General features: G+C 34.5%; 1 protein-coding gene and 1 long non-coding RNA gene across 8 annotated transcripts in view; both read left to right on the top strand.

Moving 5' to 3' along the window:
* LOC148879953 (transcription factor jumonji (jmjC) domain-containing protein) overlaps positions 1–8,909 on the top strand; it is a 120,910-nt gene extending 112,001 nt beyond the window's left edge. For all 7 annotated transcript variants that reach the window (XM_088961734.1, XM_088961739.1, XM_088961736.1 and 4 more), the window contains one exon: positions 8,542–8,909. In XM_088961734.1, the coding sequence (XP_088817860.1) occupies positions 8,542–8,788 (247 nt within the window). In that variant the 3' untranslated portion in view covers positions 8,789–8,909. The remainder of the gene's footprint in view (positions 1–8,541) is intronic.
* Positions 8,910–21,911: 13,002 nt separating this feature from the next.
* LOC148879954 (uncharacterized) lies at positions 21,912–23,403 on the top strand. Its single transcript, XR_016104413.1, has 2 exons — positions 21,912–22,309; positions 23,002–23,403. It is a non-coding gene; the product is annotated as an uncharacterized LOC148879954 (long non-coding RNA).
* The last annotated feature ends 4,399 nt before the right edge of the window (positions 23,404–27,802 follow it).

Raw genomic sequence — 27,802 nt, forward strand, 5'->3', positions numbered from 1 at the left:
GGGGAGCTTGGAGTTCATAATCCTATGTCTCTTTATTGTGACAACAAGGCAGACATAAACATCACCAACAACCCTGTCCTACATGAGAGGACCAAGCACATTGAGGTGGACAAATACTTAATAAGGGAAAAATTGGAAAAAAGGGAAATTTGCATCCCTTATGTCAACTCCAAGGAACAACTCGCTGATGTCCTCACAAAAGGGCTTCCATACTAACGGCACAATGAGTTATGTGACAAGCTGGGCATGATAGACATATTCAGCCCAACTTGAGGGGGAGTGTTGTGAGGATTATTTAATTGTTATAGTTGAAAAACAGTCCTAAAAGTAGGGACTGTGTTTGAAACAAAGAAAACTAACAAGAGAAGATTAGAGAAGATTAATGAAGAAGAGAGAGCTGCGGCAAGAAGGGTTAGAGGATGAGGTGTTTGAACTTAATACTCTTTTATTAAGTTAATCTTTTAGTAATTATAATAGAGGTCCTTAGTTGGACAAGAAATTACAAAAGAGGAACATAAAAGAGTATGGGCCCAGAATAAGGTCCATTACAGAGAAGAACATAAAGATAATATACAGTAATAGCCTATGGGCCATTCGGCCCATCTTCTCTACACTCCCCCTCAAGCTGAGCATAGATGTCAATCATGCCCAGCTTGCCAGTGTCATGATGAAGTCTTGCCTTGGAAATGCCCTTGGTGAGAAAGCCTGCCAATTGTCCTTCAGAAGTAACGAATGGAAGGCACACTTCTCCGGAGGAGACTCTTTCTCGAATAAAGTGTCGATCAACTTCAATATGTTTGGTTCGATCATGTTGTACCGGGTTGTGAGCAATGTTGATGGCAGCCTGATAGACATATTCAGCCCAACTTGAGGGGGAGTGTTGTGAGGATTATTTAATTGTTATAGTTGAAAAACAGTCCTAAAAGTAGGGACTGTGTTTGAAACAAAGAAAGCTAACAAGAGAAGATTAGAGAAGATTAATGAAGAAGAGAGAGCTGCAGCAAGAAGGGTTAGAGGATGAGGTGTTTGAACTTAACCTCCCTCTAACTCTCTAATACTCTTTTATTAAATTAATCTTTTAGTAATTACAAGAGAGGTCCTTAGTTGGACAAGAAATTACAAAAGAGGAACATAAAAGAGTATGGGCCCAGAATAAGGCCCATTACAGAGAAGAACATAAAGATAATATACAGTAACAGCTTATGGGCCATTCGGCCCATCTTCTCTACACTCCCCCTCAAGCTGAGCATAGATGTCAATCATGCCCAGCTTGCCAGTGTCATGATGAAGTCTTGCCTTGGAAATGCCCTTGGTGAGAAAGTCTGCCAATTGTCCTTCAGAAGTAACGAATGGAAGGCACACTTCTCCGGAGGAGACTCTTTCTCGAATAAAGTGTCTATCAACTTCAATATGTTTGGTTCGATCATGTTGTACCGGGTTGTGAGCAATGTTGATGGCAGCCTGATTATCACAGTACAACATCATGGGTTTGTCATGATCAATCCCAAGTTCTTCCATTAAGGACCTTAGCCACAACAATTCCGAGACCCCATGTGCCATGGCTCTATACTCTGCTTCTGTAGAGGATCTGGCCACAACAGATTGTTTCTTACTCCTCCAAGAGACAACATTACCAGCCACCAGACTGCAATATCCTGAAGTAGATCTTCTGTCATCCATATTTCTAGCCCAATCAGCATCAGTATAGGCTTCAAGTTTCAGGTGGTCATGCTTGGTAAATAGGATTCCTTTCCTTGGAGAGCCTTTCAGATAGCACAAAATCCGTTCTGCTACTTCCATATGAGTATCTCTAGGAGCATGCATGAACTGGCTAATGCAACTGACAGCATACGCAATATCTAGTCTAGTCATGCACAGGTACAGAAGCTTCCCAAGAAGTCTTTGAAAAACCCCTTTGTCTTCCAACAAAGTTCCATCTGTAGCTGAAAGTTTGTGACTCATATCAATGGGAGTTGTAGCTGGTCTTGCACCCAGTTTTCCAGTTTCAAACAATAAATCAAGAACATATTTCCTTTGGGAAATAAGAATCCCATCCTTGGATCTGGCAACTTCTATGCCAAGGAAGTATTTCAACTCCCCCAGATCCTTAATCTCAATTTCCGTACGGAGGAAAGACTTAAGAGCCAGAATGCCTGAGGCATCATCACCAGTCACTATAATGTCATCAACATACACAATGAGATACATTGCTAAAGATCTACTTTTCTTCACAAACTGAGTATGATCTGACTATGTCTGAAAATAGCCGAATTTAACAAGTGCAGCTCTAAATCTCTCCAACCAGGCTCTAGGAGATTGTTTAAGACCATAAAGAGATTTCTTCAATTTACATACCTTTCCTTGCATATCTTTTCCATACATCCCTGGTGACACATGTAGACTTCCTCATGTAAGTCACCATTCAGAAATGCATTCTTTACATCCAACTGATAGAGAGGCCAATCAAAGTGAGCTGCCAGAGATAAAAAAACCCTCACAGATGTCATCTTGGCAACAGGGGCAAAAGTCTCTAGGTAGTCAATCCCATATGTCTGTGTGTAGCCTTTTGCAACAAGTCTAGCCTTGTACCTCTCAATAGTTCTATCAGCCCTGTATTTAATGGTAAAAACCCACTTGCACCCAACTGGATCCTTCCCTTCAGGCAAATCCACCATCTCCCAAGTACCATTTGCATGTAGAGCATCCATTTCGGTTTCCATGGCCTCTCTCCATTCTAGAATCCCAAGAGCTTCTGAGACAGACCTAGGAATGGGGTTAGAAGCAACAGAAGAGAGAGAGGCAAAGTATGAAGGAGAAAGCAGGTCATAAGAAAGGTGTTTGGAAATGCAGTGTACAGTACATTTCCGCTTCCCTTTCCTAATAGCAATGGGGACATCAAGGTCTGGGATAGATGATTCCAAAGGAGTTGAAGCAGTACCTGTTATCTCATCTGTGATTGGGAATGTATGAGCTTCATCTGTTGTAAATGAAACCACTTGCTCATTCCTGGATCTCTGCCTTTGATACACTTTGGGATTATGGATAGGGCGAGGGGGTAAAGAAATAGGGTCCCTAGGACAAGAGATATGAAGTGATTGATCCTCCTTTGACTCATTTGGTGAGGATACAGGTTTGTCAAGAGACTCAACTGGGACAGGAAGATGAAGAGCAAAAACTTGTGACAGACTCTCCCCCTGTGGACAATGTCCATCCTGAGAGGAACCATAAAAAGGAGAAAGTTCATTAAAGGTAACATCCATAGAGACATGTCGGGTGCCAGTCTTTGGATCAAAACAATAATAACCCTTTTGTGTGGGGGAGTAACCAAGGAAGATACATTTGTGGGTTTTTGGTTCAAACTTGTGTCTTTGCACACTTGGAATGTGAACATAGCAGGTACAGCCAAACACACGAAGAGGAATTAGGAAGAGATCCTTGTCTGGATGAAGAAGACTGAAGGGGGATTTAAACCCTAATACCCTGGATGGCATACGGTTTATGAGAGAGGTAGCAATAAGTACAGTATCACCCAAAATCTTGTGGGAACATGTGAGGCAAACAAAAGGCTCCTTGCAACTTCAACAATATGTCTATTTTTCCTCTCAGCAACTCCATTTTGTTCAGAGGTTCTAACACAGGAGCTTTGATGAATAACCCCCATCTCAGAAAGATACAAGGATAAACTCTTCTCAAAATACTCTTTTGCATTGTCAGATCTGAAAACCTTAATTCTGGTATCAAATTGAGTTAGAACAAGCTCATGAAATTGCCTCACAAGTCTTGGGACTTCATCCCGGGATTTCATTAAGTATATCCAGGTGAATCTAGAGAAGTCATCAATAAACAAGATAAAATATCTGTAACCCCCCATAGAGGATAAATGGTATGGCCCCCACACATCAGAGTGCACAATATGAAAAAGAAAAGAGGATCTTTTATTGCTCACAGGGTAATTTTTTCTACAATGCTTTGACAACTGACAGGACCACAATTGAGACTGGACACACTGACTCCCTTAAATAGTTTTGGAAACAAATGGCTTAAGGCAGAAAAAGGTAAATGACCCAACCGACAATGACTCAACATAATTTGACTAACAGACTCTGAAAAAGTAGAACCAAAAGCAACATTCTTGGGATGATCAAAGCATTGGCCAGGGGTGTTGAGCAAGTATATTCCATTCGCTTCAGGTCCTGAAACACACAGTGAGAAAGGAAAAAGGTTACACAACAATTCAATGATTTGGTCAGGCTACTTACAGATAATAAGTTGGTATTTAATTTAGGCACATGAAGAGTGGAAGAAAGAGTAAGGAGTCTATAGCCTTGACAGTTCCCTTGCCGGAAATAGGGGCAAGAGAACCATCAGCTAAGGTGATTTTGTCACGGTTAGGAAGTAAATCATATGAAACAAATAAAGTGGAAAGGTTGGTCATGTGATCAGAAGCACCTGAGTCTATGATCCAAGGGGTTTTGTGTTTATCTGAGGTGGATGCATGGTTAGCGGAAGCCCTTATACCTGAGTGAGCAAATGCAATGGTGGCTGGACTTCTAGAAGGGATGGATGATGAAGATACACCTTCAAGCTGACCGATCATCTTTCCAAACTTCTCATATTCAGCTTTCATGGTTGCCAACTGTGCATTGGTAGACTCAACCTCTGTATCTGTGCCTGTGGCTGCATGTGCACTTCTTGTCTTTCTACTATCATTCTTCTTCTAGAATCTGATAGGTACAAGATTGGGATGCAATTTCCAGCACTTGTCCTTTGTGTGTTTCGGCTTCTTACAATATTCACACACCACTTCCTTCCTGTACCACTGTGAGCTTCTGTAACCCCTTTGGGTTTAATTCCCATATTTGCAAAATGATCATTGATACCAACTCCTTGAACCTGCACTTGCCTTCTACTTTCTTCACTGCCAACCAAAGTATATGCTTGTGACAATGAAACATCTTCCTTGGACAAGATGTTTTGCTTTGTAATATCATATTCAGAATTCAACCCTGTCAAGAACTCAAAGACCCTATTTCGTTCAACCAATTTCCTGTATGTTTCAGCATCCTTAGAGGTATCCCATGTCACAGCCTCTATCAAATCAATCTCTTGCCATATAGATTTTAAGGTTGAGAAGTATGCTGCAAGTGACTTCTCCCCCTGTCTTGGATTCTTCACATCACTTCTCAGTTTGTAAGCTCTAGCAACTTTCAACTTCTGGGAGTAAGTCTCTGCAACACTATCCCAGATTTCTTTAGCCGAATTCATCCACAGATAATGTTGACTGATCTGTGGCTGCATTGAGTTCACAAGCCACCCAATCACAGTGTAGTTTTCTTGTACCCATCTCTCATAAGATGGATCATCCTCTGGAGGAGCTTTCTTGCTCCCATAAATAAAACCCCATTTTCCTTTGCTACAAATATGGATTTTCACTGATTGTGACCAAGCCAAGTAGTTGGTCCCATCAAGCTTGACTGTAGTTACAGCCAGCATAGAATCGGTTGGGGTTCCCAAAATCTACCCATATTCAGCAGCATTCTAGTTTTCAAGGTTTGAGAAATCCATCATGCAAAGTTCGGTGGTAGTTCTTTCTTTACTGTTTCAGCCTTCAAAGAACACCCAGTAACCTCCAATCACAAGGTATTTCAGATTCTAACAGTCGTTGTCCCAAAGAGGAAGAAAAAAGACCACAGTCCTTAAGAGACCTTTTGTCGAACACTCAGTGTGCAATACTTAACAGCCTACTGTTAACTAGAAGAAACCACTTCAAAGTGTTCAATATAGGTCCAAGAAGAGGCTAGAATGAAGATGAGACTAGTATCATTTAGTTTTAAAACAGTCTCAGCAGCTTCCCAACCCAATAATCAACCGAATAGGACCTCCAAAGCAACCCAGAAATTTCTGAGTAGAATCAGTCCAGCAACAGTGGGCCGAATGGAGGAGGGTTTTAAATGCTTTAACAATCCTTCCAAACAACAAGAAATAACCCAGAAAAGGACTAAGAAAAGACTTATAGTAAGAGAGTCTCTGGTTTGAACTATAAACCAGGCCGAACACTTGTTCTCTAAGATGACTTCGAAAACCCTTTTCTCTGATTTCAAATCAGGCCAAACAACTTGTTCTCTGATTCTTCCTGGTCACCGAACCCTTCTCCAAGTGTGTAGAAGCTTGGGCACCCTCCAATGACCTCCAAGAACCAGGCGGATGACTGTAAACTTTCAGCCCTAGAACCTCCTCATGTAGTTGGCTGAACTAGAACCAAATGAGGGACACGCCAAGCAATGGCCTGCTCTGATACCAAGTTGAAAAACAGTCCTAGAAGTAGGGACTGTGTTTGAAACAAAGAAAACTAACAAGAGAAGATTAGAGAAGATTAGAGAAGAAGAGAGAGCTGCGGCAAGAAGGGTTAGAGGATGAGGTGTTTGAACTTAACCTCCCTCTAACTCTCTAATACTCTTTTATTAAGTTAATCTTTTAGTAATTACAAGAGAGGTCCTTAGTTGGACAAGAAATTACAAAAGAGGAACATAAAAGAGTATGGGCCCAAAATAAGGCCCATTACAGAGAAGAACATAAAGATAATATACAGTAACAGCCTATGGGCCATTCGGCCCATCTTCTCTACAGTTATTTTATAGTTGCTGTTAGTGGGTTGTCAGCTTAAGATGTTGCCAGTCAGTCGGTTTCTTTCTTTCTTATTAGTTTGTTTCTAGGGAGTGCCACCAGGGGCATACTTGTAATCTCCCATTCCTTTTATATTAAGTTAATATAAATAACTAAACTGGCGGCAGCCAAAAGTAGTTGGTTTTTTTGTCTCTCAATCATATCTTCCTCTTCTTCTCTTTTTCTCTCTCTCATCTTTCTCTCTCCATGAATGATTCACTTCTTTTTCTTCTCATGAATATGTTGGAATATGTTGATTTTCTATACTTTAACATGAAGTTTATACTTTTCTTATGAAAATTGTGGATATTTATTAAGGAAATATGATTATAGAACCTACGGAACTACCCTAGAATACATGTTTTTACTTAAAAAAATCCATTGCCTAGGCAACTAAGCGACTAGGCACCCCCTCTGTCGCCTAGCCTAACCTTGGTGCCTTGAAAACTATGGAAACATGGATAGCCCATTTTAGCTGTATTTCAGCTAAAAAATGGCTTTCCCATGATGCTTCTTTTAGTGGCTTCTCTAAAGGAGCTCAACGTAAGTGACAACCAAAACTTCATCCCTCCCAAACTGGCCCAAGAGAGGGAGGGAGTGTGTTCCCTTGGTGACTCATTTGCCTGCAGGGCTGAAACTTTGTTTCATTCCGCATAAGGCAAGTGATTAGAGAGTGACAGAGAGATAGAGAGTTTCTTTGGTGACTCAGTAGAGAATGACCCCCAATATTTTTTTTTGTTCATGTATTCTGACAAATTCTGTTTGATTTAGGTTATTATTTTATTTGATATGTTGTTTTGTTATTTAAGACATAAAATTAAGTTTTATCTCTAAATAATAACCCACTTTATGGATCTTACGTCATTTGAAAGGGTTTTTTGTTTTCTTTCCCTGTTTAGTGGAGGTAACTATCTCTAACCTTTTTGATAGAGGAGGTAACTACCATTAGAAGCTTTTGAGTGGGTAGACATGTCTAGGGAGGGAAGCTTTTGTTTGAAGGTGGGAGTAACCACTTTTAGTGATGGCTACCAACTTGATGCAACTCTCCTCATTTATCTATGCTTGGGGCTGGCAGTGTACAACAAGCTCACATTTGGGAATTTGAAAATTTTCAGCCATTTCCCGATTTGTGATTTGTTAAAAACCGAAGGAGTTAGAACAGTTAGGGGGGCAGAGCGAAAACGACTTGGGTAGAAGCAGTAAGAAATGATTGAAGTGCCCATAATTTAACAATGGATATGACACTGAACAGAACGTAATGGCAAAAAAGGATTCAAATAGTCGACTCCATGTCTAAGACAAGGCTTAGATGATGATGATGACGTGTTCTTCCCTCATTTACTGTGAGAACCATGAAAAATATCAGGGTTTGTAATGTTTTGAATTTTTAGTATTGCTGAATAATTGTTGGTTTTATCAGTCACAATGTTTTGAATATCAGGGTTAATAATGACGTGTTCTTCCCTCATTTACTGTGAGAACCATGAAAAATATCAGGGTTAACAATGTTTTGAATTTTTAGTATTGCTGAATAATTGTTGGTTTTATCAGTCACAATAGATTCTAACCAAAAGGAAAATAACTACGAAGAGGTGTGGTAGTCGAGACTTGATCTTCGTTTGAACTGTGATAGGACAACCTTGGAATTTTGCTCTCTAGAAACTGATATTCCCCAAGAGCTAATGTGTTCCATCAGGATACGATGGTGCTGGTGACTTGATTGTAACAAGGATTGAGATTTGTCATGTCATTCGTTTCTTTCTGTTTTTTTTTTTTTTTTTATCACATTTCTTTCCTTTTAAGCCCTTATTTCTTTTATTTGTGATAATTTTCACTGTTTCTTTTCCTCAACAATACTTTATTTCGATGCTTTGACAGATTAAACGGGTCCAATGATGGGGGACCTCAGACACCCCCTCCACGGCTTGCCATATTGAGGAAGAGGAATCCCAAAAAAGTGAGGTCTAATCTGCAGCGAAAGATACTGGTTGCTAGTGATCTAAGTGACATTTTAAGGTGTTCTAGTGAGATTGATTATTTGTGGTGGAGAAACCGGAAGCCTCTGAGAAGAACAGCGAGAAAACGTGCCAGGCTTGATAGCCTTTCCTCATTTTTGCATATCTAACATTAAATTGAAAACACAAATTATAATTTCATTCAATTTATTCATTTTTTTCTTATCTTTTCACCTCAATTATCTGTTGCTAGCCCAATATGCAACGAGTAAAATAGTAAAATTTTCACTATGCTTCCTTTTTCTCTTTTTACGTGCTTAATTGCATTTGAACATATATGTCAACACCGACCAATGTTTTTAAAAAATGATCCAGTAAAAACCACTTTTTACCTCTGGGTGGCACTGGCAGGTCAGTTGTTCAACCATCCTGATTAAAGTGGTCAACGTGTGGTTATAAATCAAGTAATAGATATATCAAATATATACAATGCAGAAAAATACAAAAAAGATATGGAAGTTTTTGTGAAAACATTGTGCAGTTGGTACCCTTACACCCCTCCCCCACCCCCAACCGTGGTGTTAACAGGATAAGATCCCAGGTTTCGGCTACAACTAGTCAGAGAACTGAGAACCTACTAACTTAGTCACCACCAGATGGTTGCTTCAGTTGGTAGTTGGTTGGTACCCTTGCATTTATGGTGTTTGTCATTGGGCTATCTGCCAAACACGCAGCTTGTGAATCCAGACTCATTTTGTTTGGTGAATAAATTCGTCTGTCTGAAGATTATATGCCATAATTAATCTCAAGTTCTTCATATACTAGCTAATAGATGCATCTTAAAAATTATTAGTACAAATTAAATTGATTTTATGAACAGTATATTTTAATTTCCATAAATAACATGTATGTGTTGCAAACTAAATTATTAATTAATAGGAAATTGTCAAAAACTCACCATGAGTTTTCAGCATTTCTCTTAAACTCACAACTTTTTAAAATGTCTAAAACTCACCATGTCATTAACTTGACTTAAAGAGACTAGTGGCTGTTAATATATTACCATTTTAACCTTCATAGAAAAATATAAAATATATACATATATTTTAATATTTAGACATGAAAAAAAAGGAAAAAGTTTAAAAAATATTTTCAAATATAAAATACATAAAAACATAGAAATATAAAAAAAATATTTTCAAATTATAGAAACTATAGAAATTGAAAAACAAAATCAGAAAATAAAAGTTGTAGAAAAAACACAAAAATTATACAAAAACACAAATTGCAAATAAATAACATAAACTACAGGAAATTTTATAGATGGTAGAAAATAGAAAAATGTAAAAAAACAGAAATTATAAAAAAATAGTAGAAATTATAACAAAACACTAAAATGTAAAAAAAAATAAAAAATGAAAAAGACCCTTTTTCTCAAACTCGCCATTCAATGGTGATTTGGTCATAAAAATTGTTATTTATGCCGACATAGACACCTCTGTTAAGAAATATTAACAGTGCACTAACGGAATGTGAGTTTTGAAAAATAATTAACATGGTGAGTTTTAGACGTTTTGAAAAGTTGTGATGAGTTTTAAGAGAAACGGTGAAAACTCATGGTGAGTTTTTGACAATTTCCCTTAATTAATAGGTTGCAGGAATATATAATATTACTTAAAATATATCAACTCGATGAGAATATTTGTTTGTTAAATTATCAAAATAAAAAGTCATTACTTTTAAATAAATTGTTTAATTCATGTTGATCAAAACAAGTTGGATACGGTTATTGGCATATGTGGAAGTGGAATGAATGGGCACCAATCCCATTCCAATCATGTGGAATGAATATATGTTAGCTCCATGGGGTTACACAGGTGGTCGCCCATCCACCAACCTATAACCCCCCATCCTCCCCAAACCTTAGAGTGGGCAAGATTTGATCCCAAGCCTCCGCTACAACTAGCAGGAGGCCTTACCAATCATGTGGAATGAATATATGTTGGCTCCATGGGATTACACAGGAGGTCGCCCATCCACCAACCTATAACCCCCCATCCTCCCCAAACCCTAGAGTGGGCAAGATTTGATCCCAAGCCTCCGCTACAACTAGCAGGAGGCCTTACCAATCAGCCAGTTGACACCTTGTTGATTGTGTTGATATTTTTAGACCTTGTCTATTGGTTCAAACGATCATAGAGATAATATAGAAATATGAGAAATACATGCGTAGATATATAAGAGATTTTTGGATATGGTAATCCCTGAACTTTGTGAAAATGTAAATTTCAATCCAAAAGAATAAAAAGGGTCATTTTCGACTTCAGACTTTGATAAAAAGGCTATTTGTAGGCAAAAGCAGACGACATTTGAAATGGTGTTAATAGATCCGTTAGGTAACATTATGTAGCACTGCTAAAGTTTGAAAAAGGGCCACTTTGATAAAGTTAAATAAGTAAATTATTTTAGGATCCTATTAGATGACTTAAAGTATTTAATATGCATAATTAAGTTAATTTAAGTAAATTAAAAATTTACACTAATTAAGATAATTTGGTAAGTTAAGCAATTAAATAAGTAAATTAAATCAATTAAGGAATCAAGATTAATTAATTAAATGTAAACAAAGCTAATTGATTTAAATATGTGAATTAAGAAAATTAATCAAGGTTTTAAAAACCCACCCAAAACGGGACGCCTTTGGTTTTCTGTTTCTAGGTTAACGGTTCGATTGTCTGGTCCGAATGTATCAATCCATGACATTTTGAAAAATAAAAAATAAAATTAATTAAAATAAAAAATGACTAGCAAACCATTTGTTGGACTGAACATTTTAGCAGTTCAATCGTTTAGGTCAGCAACTTGTTTACCACGTTAAAAATTTTGAGCAGTCAAACTATTTGACCCAATAATTGGTCAATTGTCTAGTTCCATTTTATACTCATGCAATTGAACCATTTGACCCAAGAACTGGTCAATTGCCCAATTCCATTTTATGCTTGGCCTGGAATTTAAAAAAAAAAAAAACATTGACTAGGTTAGTAAATTGTTGTCTGAAATAGTTGAACTACTAAATTATTTGATCCAATAAATGGTTTTCGAGTCATTTTTTTATTTTAATTTTTAAAATGTCACGGGTTGATCCATTCAAACTAGATGACCAAACTGTTGACCTAGAAACTAGAGGCCAAAGTGGTTCATTTTGGGTTGGTTTTTAAATTACCTTGCTTAATTGGCTTAATTTACTTATTTAGATTGATTAGCTATGTTTATTTAATTTAATTAATTAACTTTGTTTCTTTAATTAATTTCATTTACTGATTTAATTGCTTAATTTATTTAATTATCTCAATTATTATAATTTATTTTATTTAATTAATTAACTTAATTAAATAAATTAAATACTTTAGGGTAATTTAATTAGAGCCTAAAGGAATTTACTTAATTAACTTTATTAAAGTGCCCCATTTTCAAACTTTTCACAAAGGAACCAATCATTTTGCCCCATGCCATTCATAAAAGTGCATGTGCATATGGCCCATAACTATTCAATTTGACCAAAATTTATCATCATTTAAATCTCATGGACCCTAAACCAAAGTTCATTTGAGACAGTTCAGTTCAGTTCAGTCCACACCATATTATGAACTGATCGGTGTTAGACAGCACCAAAATAAATTTATTGATAAAAATTGGGAGAGTTGTTGGGTTGTGCATATAACCCAGAGGTGATTTGTTTATTGTTGGGTTGTGCCTCAAGAATATTTCTAGAATTTTTTGAGGTCAAAATTTATTCTTCTATATTTAAATTTATTGATAAAAAAATAAGGGCAATAGGGTAATCAAATATTGAATTGAAAAGAGGTAATTTTAAGATATTCAATGCATTCAATTCACTCTCATCAAATCCAACATTAAGTTATTAATAAGTTGATAATCCCAATAACATAAAAGCTTCTACTTTTAAAATCTACCTAGAAAAAAAATAGTGTTTTCATCTAGGTGGTGGTAGGAAACTAAACCATTTTGGGTCAAATGGTTCAATCCATGTTGCCACCATTAAATAATAAAATGAAAAAATAGATATTAAAAAAAAATGGAAACATTTTTTAACATACATATTAAACAATAATAAGTATGATAAATAAGAAATGTTTTTATTAATGATGGAAATGGAATATAAAATTTAAAAAAATTGGAAATAAAAATATTTTCATATTGTCTCTCATTAAATCCTATATTTAAGATATATTGTTTTCATCATTAAATTCTTGTAATTAAATCCATAGTATTAATTTTTAATAGTATAAAGATAAATATTTTGAAAAGTAATTTGAAAAAAAAAAACATTTTCTTACCTCCTAGTGGTGGGCATGCAATTTGACCATTTAGAGTCAAATGGATTACTAAATAATTCTATAATTAAATAATAAAAATTTAAAATAAATAAGTATGAAATTTAAGAATTATTTTTATTAATGATGACAATGGAATGCTAAATTTAAAACCTACATAGAAATGAAATGATGTCATAGTCAAATAATAAAATTTTTAAATATAAAAAATAAAATGAAAAAAGAGATAATTTTAAGACATTCAATGCATTCAATTCCTTCTCATTAAATGCAATACTTAAGGTATTAACTTGCATTCACCTTCATTGAATCATAAATTTAAGGCATTTTTGTTCATTCTTATTATTAAATTCTATTAATTAATTCCATACACAATAAATTAATAATTCCAATAAAAAAACTTGTACTTTTAAAATCTATTAGAAAAAATAGTGTTTTCATCTAGGTGGTGGTAAGAAATAAAACCATTTGGGGTCAACTGGGCTAATCCATATTGCCACAATTAAATAATAAAATTCAAAAATTGATAAAATGAAAAAATATAGAAATAAAAAATGGGAACATTTTTAACATCATATATTTGACATATTAAACAATAATAAGTATGGAAAATAATACTTTTTTATTAATGATGTAAATAGAATGTAAAATTTAAAATTAATTGGAAATAAAACTATTTTCATATCCTCTCTCACTAAATCCTATATTTAAGATATATTATTCTCATCATTAAATTCTACTAATTAAATATACAACATTGATTTTCATATTATAAAAATAAATATTTAGAAAATTAAGTTGAAAACAAAACCATTTTCTTCCCTCCTAGTGGTGGGTAAGCAATTGATCCATTTGGGGTGAAAGGGGTTAATAAATAATGTCAAAATGAATTAATACAAATTAAAATAAATGAAATATATAATATAAAAAATAAAAAAAGAGTTGGGCATATCTCTAATATTGTATATTTATTATACTAAACAAAAATAAGTATGGAATTTAAGAAGTATTTTTATTAATGATAAAAATTGAATGTCAAAATTAAAGTCAACCTAGAAATGAAATGATGTCATAGTCAAATAATAAAAATTTAAAAACAGAAAATACAACGAATCACAAAAATAAAAAAAAATAGAGAAAATTTTGGGCACATATGAAATGTAATATATTTATAAAAATAGAATAATGGGTACATCTTTAATATTATACATTTGTTATATTGAACAAAAATAAGTATATACATAAGAAATAATTTTATCATTGATGGCAATGTTATGACAAATTTAATGTCAAACTAGAAAGCAAACTATTTTCCTTTTTGGGTAGCGAGTTAGTGGTTTGGGGAAAATGGATTAATCGATGATATCATAGTTAAATAAGAAATATTTAAAAAATAAAAAAGTGCAACTAATCAAAAGAATACATAAAAATTATATATTAATTATATCAAACAAAAATAAAGTGTGATAAGTAAAAATTCTTTATATAATGTATATGAAATGTATAATTTAAAACTTATCTAAAATAAAGATATTTTCTTATCTAGATGGTGGGTCAATGATCTAACTTTTCAAATAAACTCATGATGCCATAATTGAATAATAAATATAAAAAAAGATAGAGAAAATTTTGGGCATATATCTAATGTTATATATTTAATAAAAATAAAAATATTGGGTACATCTCTAATATTATGCATTCATTATATTGAACAAAAATAAGTATTATACATAAGAAATAATTTTATCAATGATGGAAATGTAATACAAACGTTAATGTCAAATTAGAAATCAAACTATTTTTCTTTTTGAGTGGTGGATTAGTGTTTTGGGTCAACTGATATCATAGACAAATAAAATTTAAGTGTGATAAGTAAAAATTATTTATATAATGATAATATAAATAAAATATATAATTTAAAGGAAAAATTATAGTCAAAGCCGATTGTACATTTAAAATTAGGTTGCAGGTTGGTCCAAAAACTAACAAAACTCTGACAATCGACTCTAAATTTCAAATTATAAAAACCCATGCCATGTCATCGGAGGCTTATGTGACTGTTGCCAACATGGGACTCTTAATCCATGTTGGACACAACAAAAATACTATATTGAAAATAGGTTCCCAGTTTCTACTCCTCCCTTTGTCTCTCAATCTCCCTCCCTTCTCTCTCACTCTCACAGTTATCTCTTCATCTCCCATTTTCTCAGCTTCGGTCTATAGCCAATTCAAAACCTCTATTTCTCTCTCATCTCTCTCTTTCTCTCTCTCTCTCTCACACACACACAACAATCTCTCTCGTTCTTCTCCCTCCTTCTCCCTCAATTTCTATCGTTCTCCCTCAGTCTTTTTCCCGCTCCCTCTCTTGTTCTTTTTTCTTTATTTTTCTTACAAACTTATACAATATTAATCAGACCATACAAAAGAACTAAAGAGACCAATCACTTGTAAAATTAAGTTATAAATTTCTATCAAGTTGGTGTAAATTTTATAGACAAGAGTTTCTTGTGAATTTTTATCAAATTGGTGTAATGATTTTTGAACCATACCAAGTTGGTCTCATATTCTTTTATATAGTTTAATTAATACCGTATAAGTGTGTAAGAAAATAAAAAAGAACAAGAAAGGGAGTAGGAGAGAAACTGAAGGAGAATGATAGAAATTAAGGGAGGAGAGATCAACCAAGAAAGAGGATGAGAGAGATTGAGGGAGAACAATAGGTAAAGAGAGACAGAGAGAATGAGAGAAATTGATAGAGAGAACGTAAATACAAAATCCAGTGTTTAGAAAACCGGACCGGACCGGTTGATTGAACCGTGACCCAGGGCCCTAACTAGTTCGTTCATACACCAATAAGCAGAATTGCTCAAAACCCGTTGAAAACCGGCTAACTGATCGGTTGAACTAAAAAGCTAGGTCCATACATAAGTGAAATTTTAAAATGTTGTTAACAAAATTTGAACTCAAGACCTCTTATTTCCACAAATTACTTAATCACCAATAATCCACCTTTCTACTTCTACTAATTAATGAGTATTTATTATACATATTACATTATTATGCATGTATTTTAAAGAAAATGTAAGTTAAAAAAAGGCTTGAAGCCTAGTCATTTGTTTTAAAAATTAAGAAACTTACCATCCATCCACCATATTTAACTACATTAAAAGTTGTAAAATATATTATATGTAGTATTTATATGACCCATAGTATATAAATGTATATGCCACATCATCATGGTTCAACCTTCGTTCAAACCTCTGACCCATGAACCTCTCCCTTCTCCAGTTTTATGTCCGGCCCAGTTCTCTAATTTCACAAAAATTGAAAACCATTTTTAGTTATTTTCAAATCACATAGTCATTGAGTAGAGAGAGACGATTGTGAGAGTGAGAGAGTGGGAGGGAGATTGAGAGAGAAAGAGAGAGAGAGAGAGAGAGACGATTGTGAGAGTGAGAGAGTGGGAGGGAGATTGAGAGAGAGAGGGGGGGGGGAGGGAGTCGGAGAAACTAAAAACCCTTTTTTCTATTTTCTAATCACCCAACATTAAAGGGCAATTTCGGTATAAGCTTTTTGTTGTGTCCAATATGGCTTAAGAGTCCCATGTGGGAAAAAACCACATAAGCCTTACATGATATGGTGGGGGTTTTAATTACAAATGTAGAACCAGTTGTTAGAGTTTTGTTGGTTTTTGGACTATTCTGTAGCCTAATTTTAAATGTACATCTAGCTTTGACTATAATTTCCCCTAATATAAAACTAATCCAAAAGCAAAGTTATTTTCTTATCTAAATAATGGGTCAATGGTCCAACTTTTCAAAGAAACCCATGATGTCATAATTGAATAATAAATATTGTAAAAAGATAGAACACCAAAAATGAAAGTATACAGAATTTTGTCGAAAACATTTGAGAATATTTCTAATGTTATATATTCATCATATTAAATAAAATTAATTGTTAAAATAAAAAGTTTTATTTATGATAGAAATGGAATACAAAATTTAATAATAATAATAATTGTTATTGTTTGCTACAAGTATTTAAGTTTATTTTTAATGATATTGTTACTTTTGTTAATTTTCAATTTCTATCTTAAATATGATATATCTAAAATTCAAGTAATTAATATGAAGAAAAATTTCTTACAGAATAATTACTAATAGGATATGAAGATGAAAATACACTTTTCAAGCAAGAAACACACACAAAAAATGTATTTTCACTTGAAATCACCTTTGTGAACTGAAACACATGCAAGAACAACAGTTTTGCTGAAAACAATTCAACCAAACAAGAAGTAATTAGTGAAATTAAAATGCCTATATGGTGCTAATGTGGTGCAATAGTACAACATAGAATTAATGTCACTTACCATATATGGCCGGATGGATGCGTCTGGTCTGGCCAACTCTTATTTACAAATAAATAAATATATATATATATATATATATATATATTTATTTATTTACATTTAAATCGTAAATCTTCAATGCTAAATTTTATACCCCTAAATTATAAATCTTGAACTTTAAACCCCTAAAACTCTAAGAAAAAAAAAAGAAAAATTGACAGTAAGAGCTCTTGCTTTTTTTTGTTCTTTCAACCCAGAGCAATAACAATAGAATCTCTCTGTGGAGAAGGAATCCAAAAGGAGTACGTATATTGCTGGATCCCACGGTTGATGTGAAGAAAAAGAAAGAATGAAAGGCATTATCTAAAGAATAATTGCCATATTTGTGTGAGACGAGGAGGATACATGAAGGGGACCCAGAAATCATGTAGAAGAAATTGGGGCATGAAGGTGACCGGCCCCCCACCCTGTGCCGAATCGAGGGAACATTGTTGATGCAAGCGCATCAACTGGGCCACCCAGAAATCATATTTATGCATTAATTGAAATTTCAAACTCTGAAACTCTTTCTTAAGTGCACAGATCTCATAGATGGTCTCATCATATATCTGAGGCTTATTCCTCTTTATCAAATCTTAATAGAGAGGAACATTAATCGATTACTTGTTTGTGTAGTGGGATCCGGAGGAGTTGCTTTTTTTTTTGGTTCCTGATGCTTGTACCATCCCATCCCATGTACTACATTTCTTATCTTCCTGTTTTCCTTTCTAGGCTCAAATCAAATCCATTATATTGATTCTTAATTATTCAAAATTTTCATAATTAAGTTAGAAAGTTCATCAATTAATCCTTCTTCCTTGACGATATCAGAACATTAATGTTTCTGTAGTAAGATCAACCCAAATGCCCAATGACGACGACGACGACGACGATGCCTCCTTTAATTTTTTTAGTTTTGATGATAAGATGAGAGAACATGCATGGAGGGAGGCAAAGTAGATACCTACCCACTACGCATCCTCCATGGGAATGGGTTGGGTTTATTAATTGCTTTCTGTTTTGAGAGTGCGGTGCTACTCCTTTCCTTGGCTCCGCTCAAAACTGGGCAAGCAATGATGCAATTAATTAATTGAGTTAGGCGCTGGATCGTCAACCAAATATCAGAATGAAAACCAACACAAACCATTAGTGGTAGTGGAGCGATCGAGAAGCTAGAGGGTGATGATCTTGACGATTCTTGAATCACCACTACTGTAATTAAAAACAGAATGATCGATCGATTTCAAACAGGGCTATATATAGTCCGGCCGATTGATTCATATTTTGCTGTCATGCCCCAATAATATATATTTGATATTTGTTTCCTTTCTCTTTCCTTTTTGTTAACGAAGTTGCGTGTCAAAGGGAGAAAAGAGACGACCCATGCACCCAGAACAAACACGACACTACTAGTTAATTCCAAGTGAGCTCTACCTAGAGGCTGGGGTTGAAAGTTTGGAGAAGGAGGTATGATGTGGAGGACTAAACAATCAACATGTGAATATGTATCCATTGTAGGGTTCCCCAATTTGATGGATGCATGGGTCTGAGTTCGCAACATCATCTTCATCTGCCCACGTGGGTTTTTTATATATAACAAGACAACAACACAAATTGGAAAATAAATAAATTTTGTTAGAAGAAAATAGTGTCATTTTCCAAGATGAACAAACTGCTCCTCCTCTTCCTGTCAACCTTAGCTGTTCGATTGCAACTCTTACCGGCTCTTGATATTGATTCCTACTTAATTACCAAAATACCCCTCCATAGCCTTTTTCTTCTTCTTTTCCATGTTTGTCCCGCACCATTTCCTTTCCTTGATCATCTCATCTCTGCATCCTTTACTGACATGGTGTTTGGTTCTATACTGCTTATCCAGAAATGCTACTTTTTGGTATATGAATGTTTATTAAATAAATGTTTTTTTTTTTTTGGTTTGTGTGAGAGTGGGAAACATCATTTTTAATGCTTCTCCTAATACTCAACCTCAACCGTTTATTTATTATTGATCTTATGTGGGTGGCTAAATGTCAAACAATACCATATAAAAATTTTCCAACCACTTTAATTTTTTGTTTTTTAAGATAAAAATAGCAAGGTTTTAAAAACTGACCTGAAAATGGAACCGCTGTGGCTACTAGTTTCCGGGTTAGCAGATTGACCATCCGGATTGAACGGTTCAGACAGGTTAAATTATTAGGGAAAATATAGTCTTTTAGACTTTTCGGTAATTAGGTTTTTATGAGAAAAAAGAGAAGTTGTGGTTGTCAGCTGAGAAAGAAAGAAAGAAGAACAAAAGAAGGAAGGAAAGAAAGAAGAGAAAAGAAAAGAAAGGAAAGAAATGAAGAAGGGAAGAAGAAGAAAGAGGTGGAGGAGGATTTGACCTTCTTCAGTAATGATAATGACAATAGAAACACAGATCTCAGATCTGTTTTCTCTCCAGTCTCCAACCTCTACAATCTCTTCTTCTTCTTCTCTATTATACCTGGTATCCAGTGATCTAAAATTTGAGATTGTTCTTCTCTCTCTTTATTGTATCCGCTAACCGTTTTCCGGGTCGAACAGGTTGATGATTCAACCACTCAGGTCAGTGGTTTCTAACCAAGTCAACAGATTAAGGGTGAAACGGAACTGCTTGCTTGAATGATTTTTGAGCCAATTGGTCCGATCATCCAGGTCAACGATGGTTCAAAAACACTAAAACAACCCCTAATTTTTCAAGTAAAATGTTCAGTTTGGAGCTAACTAACCCCTTTAGAACAATAAAACTACCCTAGACTCATTTCTTGCATGCTTGCATTTATTTGGATATCAAATGTCAGAAAAAAAAAGTTTTCTTCATAAATTTAAAAACCAACCCATAACCGGAACTGTGGTTCAACCATTCAGTCCAAACAGCAAACAGATCAACATCAACTCATGATATTTTAAAAATTGAAAAAAAAATAAAAATAAAAATTGGCCCAAATAACACTGTTTAGATTAAAAGGATTAGCAGTTTGATCGCAATTCAATGATTTTTTGGAAAAATAACAGTTGAGGGGACGGGTAAAACAAAACTGATATCCTAACCGGTCGAACGGTGGTCTGACTGTCCGAATCAACAACGAATAAAAACCTTGCTTCAAACAATAAATGGAGATGGAGCCACAACAATACAATTAATTAGTGAATTACATTTACGTCCCTCCTTCGATTCAGAAAATGGGCTGATATACTTTTATTTCTTATAGAGAAGCAGAGTCATTTAAAAGAGGTTTTTAATATTCCCGCCTTCCTGTGCGAAACTGCCAATTAAAGCAGTTGGGAAACCCAGACCATGAGAGCGACCCTCTACTCAACCAACAGTCTCAACCTCAATATAATGGATTAATTCTACAAAATGACAAACACATCCATACCATTTTACCTATTTATTAAGTCCCATCCTCAGAATAAGTCAGAATATTCTTGAAATCACTCATTTTCATTACCTCACCTCACTCACTATGAGGACGTTTGGTATCGTGGGTGTTTTTATGAAAAACGGTGCCACGTTGGATCCGTGTAGGTGATTCCACTTTTCACCGCTTATATGACTGTTTGGTTTAAGTGATTTTTGAAAAAAACAGTGAAAAATGGGCATATATTGTAAATCGCATCTCTCCTATTGCATGAAACATCTAATTTGGTGTTTCATGCATCCATGAATCATCGCCCCTAAAGGCCATATGATGTGGTGCTTTCGTGTATCCTAGATGTCAAAGAAAAAACAGTATAATGTATACACATACATGAAAAATAATGATAAAAATCATCTTACCAAACAACATTAATGTTACTTACTGCCTACATGCCAGAAACACTACCAAACAGCATTAATGCTGCTTAATGAAAGAATTATCCATGGAAGCTAAGGTAGTGGTGAATTGATCCTAGTCCTAGGGATCACTGGGAGCCTAGGATGGACAGCTCCACAATTATAATTAATTCCTTTGGGCACATGAATCTCGGAATTCCATGCTATAAGCTAAATTAAAATTTAGGTAATCCACCTTTGCATGGGATAAGACTTGGTTGATTGATTGACTTAATTATGATTATTTTTTAAACCAACCACGTTAAGGATGGTTTGAACGTTGAAAATAGTCAACAAATCGGACAGTGGAGGATTATTTTAATCCATTGAATAGAGCGACTTAGATTTCCCATGAAGAAACTTACCTCTGACACCGCGACAATGGAATGGACCCTAATTAAGATTTAAAGATTTTTATTCTGGTCAAGAGTCAAGCCTTTTGGTATGATGCACCTGCACTGCACATGCTTGCTTTACAAATAAACCAGCCTTGTTGCATTTACTAAATTACCCCTTCATGAAATTTTGTTACAGAAAATAATCAAACGGCCCACAGATGTCAAAGGGGAATTGGGCCCATCATCAATAACCCCTAGTTTTTTCACAATAATTGAAAATTTTGAAATACTCCTTTGTGAGGGTATTTTCGTCGTTGGGAAAAAGGAGTATGATGATATGAAAATGATCCTTTTGTGAGAATTCACTTCACTGCGATTATAACTGCCGCTCACCCCAAATGCGTGAACATAACGGAGAGGATGTTAGCGGAATAACAGCTAAGCGTTTACAGATTTTTGCTCTATAAAAAGAAAATGGGGACCCTAGAACGGTTTAAGCCTTTAAGGGAGTGGGGGAGTGGCAAAGACTAGCTAATGCCTCCCTGAGCCCCAAGGCGGTTATGGGAAACCAGAAGCTGTCTTTTTTTTTGTTGTTGGGTGATGGGTGCAGGTGGAGAATTCCAAAGGGATCGCATTGATCCGATTCCCTCCCCCATACCAAAGTGGGCGGTTTTGATTCTCCGTCTTCTTTTCTTTGATTTATCGGATCATGCGATCTCTTCGGAATTTTCCATCTGTGGCTTTAGATTTCTCGTCATCGTTTCGAGGTATGCATTCCATCTGCCTTTCTTTTCTTTTCTTTTTTTTTTTTATTTCTTCATCTGCGGACTGCTTAGCTTCTACTTCTACTGGTAAAGGGTTGTTTTTTTTCTGTTTACTGGTTTATGTTTTGTGTGGTTTTCTCATTGGGTTGAGGCTTTAGAGTATCATCCCGTTCTTCTTTTGCCAGGTTCTTTTGTTTAATTTATGTCCATCTGTTTTCCTGTTGTTGTTTTTACATCTTTGTATCAGAGAAATGGATGTTATATTTGTGTTTTCGTTCATGGATAATGGTCATCACCTCATAGAATGAATTTCTGGGGTTACTTTTATGCGTTATCAAACGTAAAATTTCTTCTCTCTCTCTCTCTCTCTCTCTCTCTCTCTTATATATATATATATATATATACTTTTACTTGCACATAAATATCAATTAAGAAGTTGAGATGTCCATCCTCCACCCCATAATTTCTTAGCCTTTTGGAGATCAATTTTATTCTTTAAGAAGTAGTGAGCAGTAGAAATAACTTCTTGTTTGTTATCCGTGCTGGTGGGTGTGATGGTGTGTTAATGGTAATATTGATGGTGATGATGAGACTTATCCTTTTTTTCTCATGAAGAAAAAAGGATCAATATATATATATATATTGCAGCAGAATATACAGCCTTTGCATTTAATGTATAAACCTATAAATTGCAGCAGCAGATGTATGTAAGCAGAGGAAGCGGTATTGGATGAGAAGTGTTGTTCATATTGTTTTTCAGGGACCTCTCTGAGCTTATGCTCTTGCGAGTTGCCTGATTCACAATTGGATAGATTGCAGGTGGGCCTTGTTTGTTTCTTCAAATTGTCCTGTTGCCTTGTTAGATTTTTGGACTCGTCTCTGATGTCAGGCCAAGTAGGACCGAACAGCCAATCATGTCTAGCTTGCAGATTTCTGCTGATGATAATAGTTATTTGTTTTTCTAGCGTTGTTGCTGGGTTTTCTACTTTGGTTTCACTTAATTTACAGAAAGAAAGAATTAGTGCATGCTTGGATTATGGAAAGAAGAAAAGAAAAGGCACCTATAATAATTGGATTACAAGTTTGATTTACTGGTATATGTGGAGTTCATCACTCCTGTTTTATATTTTATAATAAGGAATTAGTACTGAGAACATAGAACTTATTGGGTAGAGTATTTACTTGCATAGATAGCCATGACCAAACATTGTGTATATGGGGGTTTCATGATTCTATTTGAAAACTCAAAAGTAAATTAATTTTAGGCTTGTTATATATATAGCCAAATTATGTTGGACTTGTTCTTGAGTCAGTATGAAATGACCATGTGACTTTGGAGCCTATTTTACAGTGAGGCATGAAGCTGGGAAGGTTGGAACCGATTCTGTGAATTGGGTAACCCATTACTGTAATAAAAAAAAATCATGATGACACAGTATAGCTACTACACACACTGCATGGGAAATAGAGGGCTTATTGATTTCCAATGGGTGTTAGGCGATCAAAAGTAGAAAAAAAAAAGAAGAGGTTGGACTGATTCTAAACCACATGATCATGGATGTACATTGAACAATAAATTAATACAAATTAACTATATATAGTTGATGGCCATTATATTCCAACCTGTTCACTGCACATGAATCAACAGCAAAATTGATCTGATCCTGCTGAGGTGCATAAAACAAATTAGTATTTGGCTCGTTATCAGACTGAAACCAGCCAGCTGGACAACACTGGAAATATCTTGCAGATCAAAGATGTTGTGATCTATAGAGGGGAATCATAGGAAGAAACCCAAGACAAGGTTGGTTGGAGACATTAATATTGGAAGTGTCTAGGTGTTTGTTTGTCTTTCTATGAGAGGTTTCATTTATATCCTTTTGTTAATGCTAATGCGTCCGGATGACTCAATTATTTCAGCAAAATCAATGTCGTAATTGATTGTTTGTCTACACACTTGTCTCCATATTCCCAATCCTGTAATGACCCATCTCTTTCACCTCCAAATGCATGTCTACCCTATTAATGGCTCGGGTCGACCCCACTAGCTTCAAGGGTAATGGGCTGAGCTTGGATGCATTGATGTTGGGCTTCATGCATGACTTTAAGCTGCATTTGGATAAAATGTAAATCAAGAACTGATGTAAATTTTACATTGGTTTGGTTTTGTATGTGTTTAGAAAGAGGATGTAACTATTATTAATATAAAATTATATTTTAGTTTAACTTTATCTATATTTGGATGAAATGTAGTTTTACGTCGATAATCGATGTAAAATCTCATAAACTTTAAAGTTTTACATCGATTATTTTTCCACCCATCACTATTTAAAAAAAAACAACAATCACGTATTTTTACACCGATTACAAGCATAACCTTATGGTTTTGTGTTGAGGCACATCAAAGCCGGCCCCACTACCTCAAATAAGATGACAGAATGTAATGCTTATGTCAATGAAACCGGGTCAGACTATGTATACAGCCTGAGTCCTGACTAATCAGACGAAGAGTTTTTCTCCTTCAAACATGTGGCCAGCCTCCCACTCAGATAAATTTTAATTCAGAATAAAAATATATTAAAGTGTTATAGGCCCCACTATAGTTCCAAATAAAAAAAAAAAAGAATTAAAAGACATTCATATCCTCTAATGACGAATGAAATCTGATTTCAGTTTTTTAACTGGAATAAAAACATCAGGACAAAGGCTTTCAAGACTTTATGTTGGTTTGTGTACCAGAATGGGACACAATTTAGATATCTTTAAATTAATCAAATAAAAAAATTCATCCTCAAATGCCTCAAGATTGGACGTATGAATAGTCGATCTAAAAACAATATACGTACCCACATGGCTACATATTAGTTTTCCCATACTGAACACTGGGTCTTTACAAACTTATGGCCTGAAGTAAATATTTGGTGAAAATCATGGCCATGTTCGTTCGATTTTTATTTTTCTTCATTATCTTCAATATTAAAATTTTAAAATGGACAAAAATGGATATAAATTGAAAATATTGCTATGCCTATGAACCAAATGCTTTTTTTCAAAAAAAAAAGTCTTTTTATAACAATAATAAGAATAAATTTTGAATATGTATGGTTATAAATTTCATATTCATTCATTTTTTTTCATCAACCAAAATAATAATATAAGTATACATATAAACACATTAGTAGATATACAATAGAAAAAAGCAAGACCCATACCAATCAAAGACAAATCAATAATGTGGGCCCCATAACAATAACACAGCATATAAAAAAGAAACAAAGACAAGAAATTAGAATATATATATATATTTTTTTGCATTTGGTTGCATAGATAAAATATAGAAGAAAAATTAAAGGAAGCAATTGGCACCTATCTAAAACTAATTAAAAGGAAACTAGTTTGCATAATTAAGTAGGCAGTTGTACAAATAAAGAAAAGAGATTGAAACTTCTAAATAGAAATGGAATTTAAAAACTGTAAAATTCAAAATAAAGTTAATAACATGAAGTACAAAATGCCTAACAATTTCATCAAATTGAAAATAACATAATCAATAAAGATAATATATTTAAAAAGTCACAAAATATAGTAAAACATCATATAGCTATGCCTCATATTCATTTTATTTTTTCAAAGAAGCTCTGTAATGACGTCATAAACCATTAGCATAGTTTTTTTTACCAATGGTCAATATTTATTGGCATAAGTTTACACAACAGTAGCAAAAAGCTTCTTTGAAGAATGAAAATAAGCAATATGGAGCATTTTCATATTATTTTTTATGTTACAAGTTGCTTCAATTGGGCCCAATTGGTAATGCTGTCTTATGAATCCAGAATTCAATATCTGAGGTATATATTATATGTTTTCCACAAAAAAAGAAAAAGAAAAATGATATCAAATTACTAGTTAAGCCAAGTGTTTCAAACTTCACTTCACCTTTCTTAATTATTTTATTAATTTTTTTTTTTATACCTTGTCTTCAAAATCCATTTCCCCTTATATAGTCTTAAATTATTTATGGTGTATATTTATGTCTAAGTTTTGAAGGTATACATAAGAAATCTTCTACCGGTTTTCAAACCTCAAACCCCCAGCCTTACAAGGAAAACCAAATTTCGAGGACATCAAGTTGGAAAAAAAAATCACCATAATTTTGAGTATCCGACCAGATACACTAAGCTGAATACATGGCTGTTCTTGAATGGGAGTTTCTCATGCATATTCTAACCTCTCTTGGCTTTGCTTCCCAATTTTGTGATATTATTTATAATTGTATTGCTACTTCTCAAATGGATGTTCTTGTTAATAGCTCTCCACCCTTTTAGCCTTTTAGGGGTCCTTACGGCCAGGTAGACACCAACGGTAGAGCCAGTCCGTGACAGATTTACAGTCAGTAGTATATATTGACTCCAGATCTCTTACCCACAACAATTCTATTCACGCCTGCCTACAAAATATTTCAGTGAATCGGAAATAATATGTAAAAGAATGAAATGTTCTCTATTCTAAAAAGAATAAGGCCCATGACAAAAAATTTGTAATCTAGAACTTCCTTACCTAAAATGAGTAAGAATTGAAAGAATGAAACTCGTAGCCACAAACCAAATATGGATAAATCTACACTCACTGTGGGTCATGATCATGCGATAAACGCCAACAAGGCAACAAAGCTTTGGAATAAGAGTGTTGTTTCTCTCCCCATCGTTAAGGTTATGTTTGGTTTGAAGAAAAATGTAAGGAAAGGAAGACAAATTTATACAAGATTTATAAAGATTTCCCCATCTTTTCCTTCCTTTCCCTACTTTTCCCTCCAAACCAAACACAGCCTAAAACTTACTCATGTGGAAGTGTATCAATAGCATTATACCCACTAGGGTCTAGGGAAGCTATTTCCAGCCGCAATTTACCCCACTGAAAAAATTTGCCCGCTTTTATCGATCTGCTTTGCTTCGAAAGCAGTATGGTTTATATTGCCTGAAAGTTCAGGATTTCGGCCACTTCTATTAAAAATAATAGCAACAAAAAATAAAAATACCATAAGAAATATAAAGCTAATAAAATAATTAAAACATATAAAAGTTCTATCCTAATTCTAAATTTTTTAGAATTTTCATTCAGATCAAGGCCCAAATATGATTGAAGCTTGAAAATTTTTAAATCTTTTTTTTCGTAAAAAGTTTAAAACCTTAAATTACACCTATATATTTTTTATGGTTGGGTATTGAGCCGGACTGGCCCAACCAAGCTCAAAGTCTGTATCGGCTGATATATATCGTATCAGGAATATTCTAATATGTTCCTAGATGTTTTGAAATTTTGACCAGTTCAAGGGATGGAGGAGCATTAAACCAGCCCCCTGAACCATTTTGACATTAACTTCGGACTAAAAGTTTGACATTAACTTTGAACTAAAAGTTTGACATTAACTTTGGACTAATCCAAGCCCAACTGTAAACCTAACAGGCTAACATATGTTTTTGGGTTGGGCACCTTGGG

The sequence above is a fragment of the Nelumbo lutea genome, chromosome 1, assembly GCF_056320005.1.
Source record: "Nelumbo lutea isolate HS-2025 chromosome 1, American lotus-T2T, whole genome shotgun sequence".
In the NCBI taxonomy this organism is placed as follows: Eukaryota; Viridiplantae; Streptophyta; class Magnoliopsida; order Proteales; family Nelumbonaceae; genus Nelumbo; species Nelumbo lutea.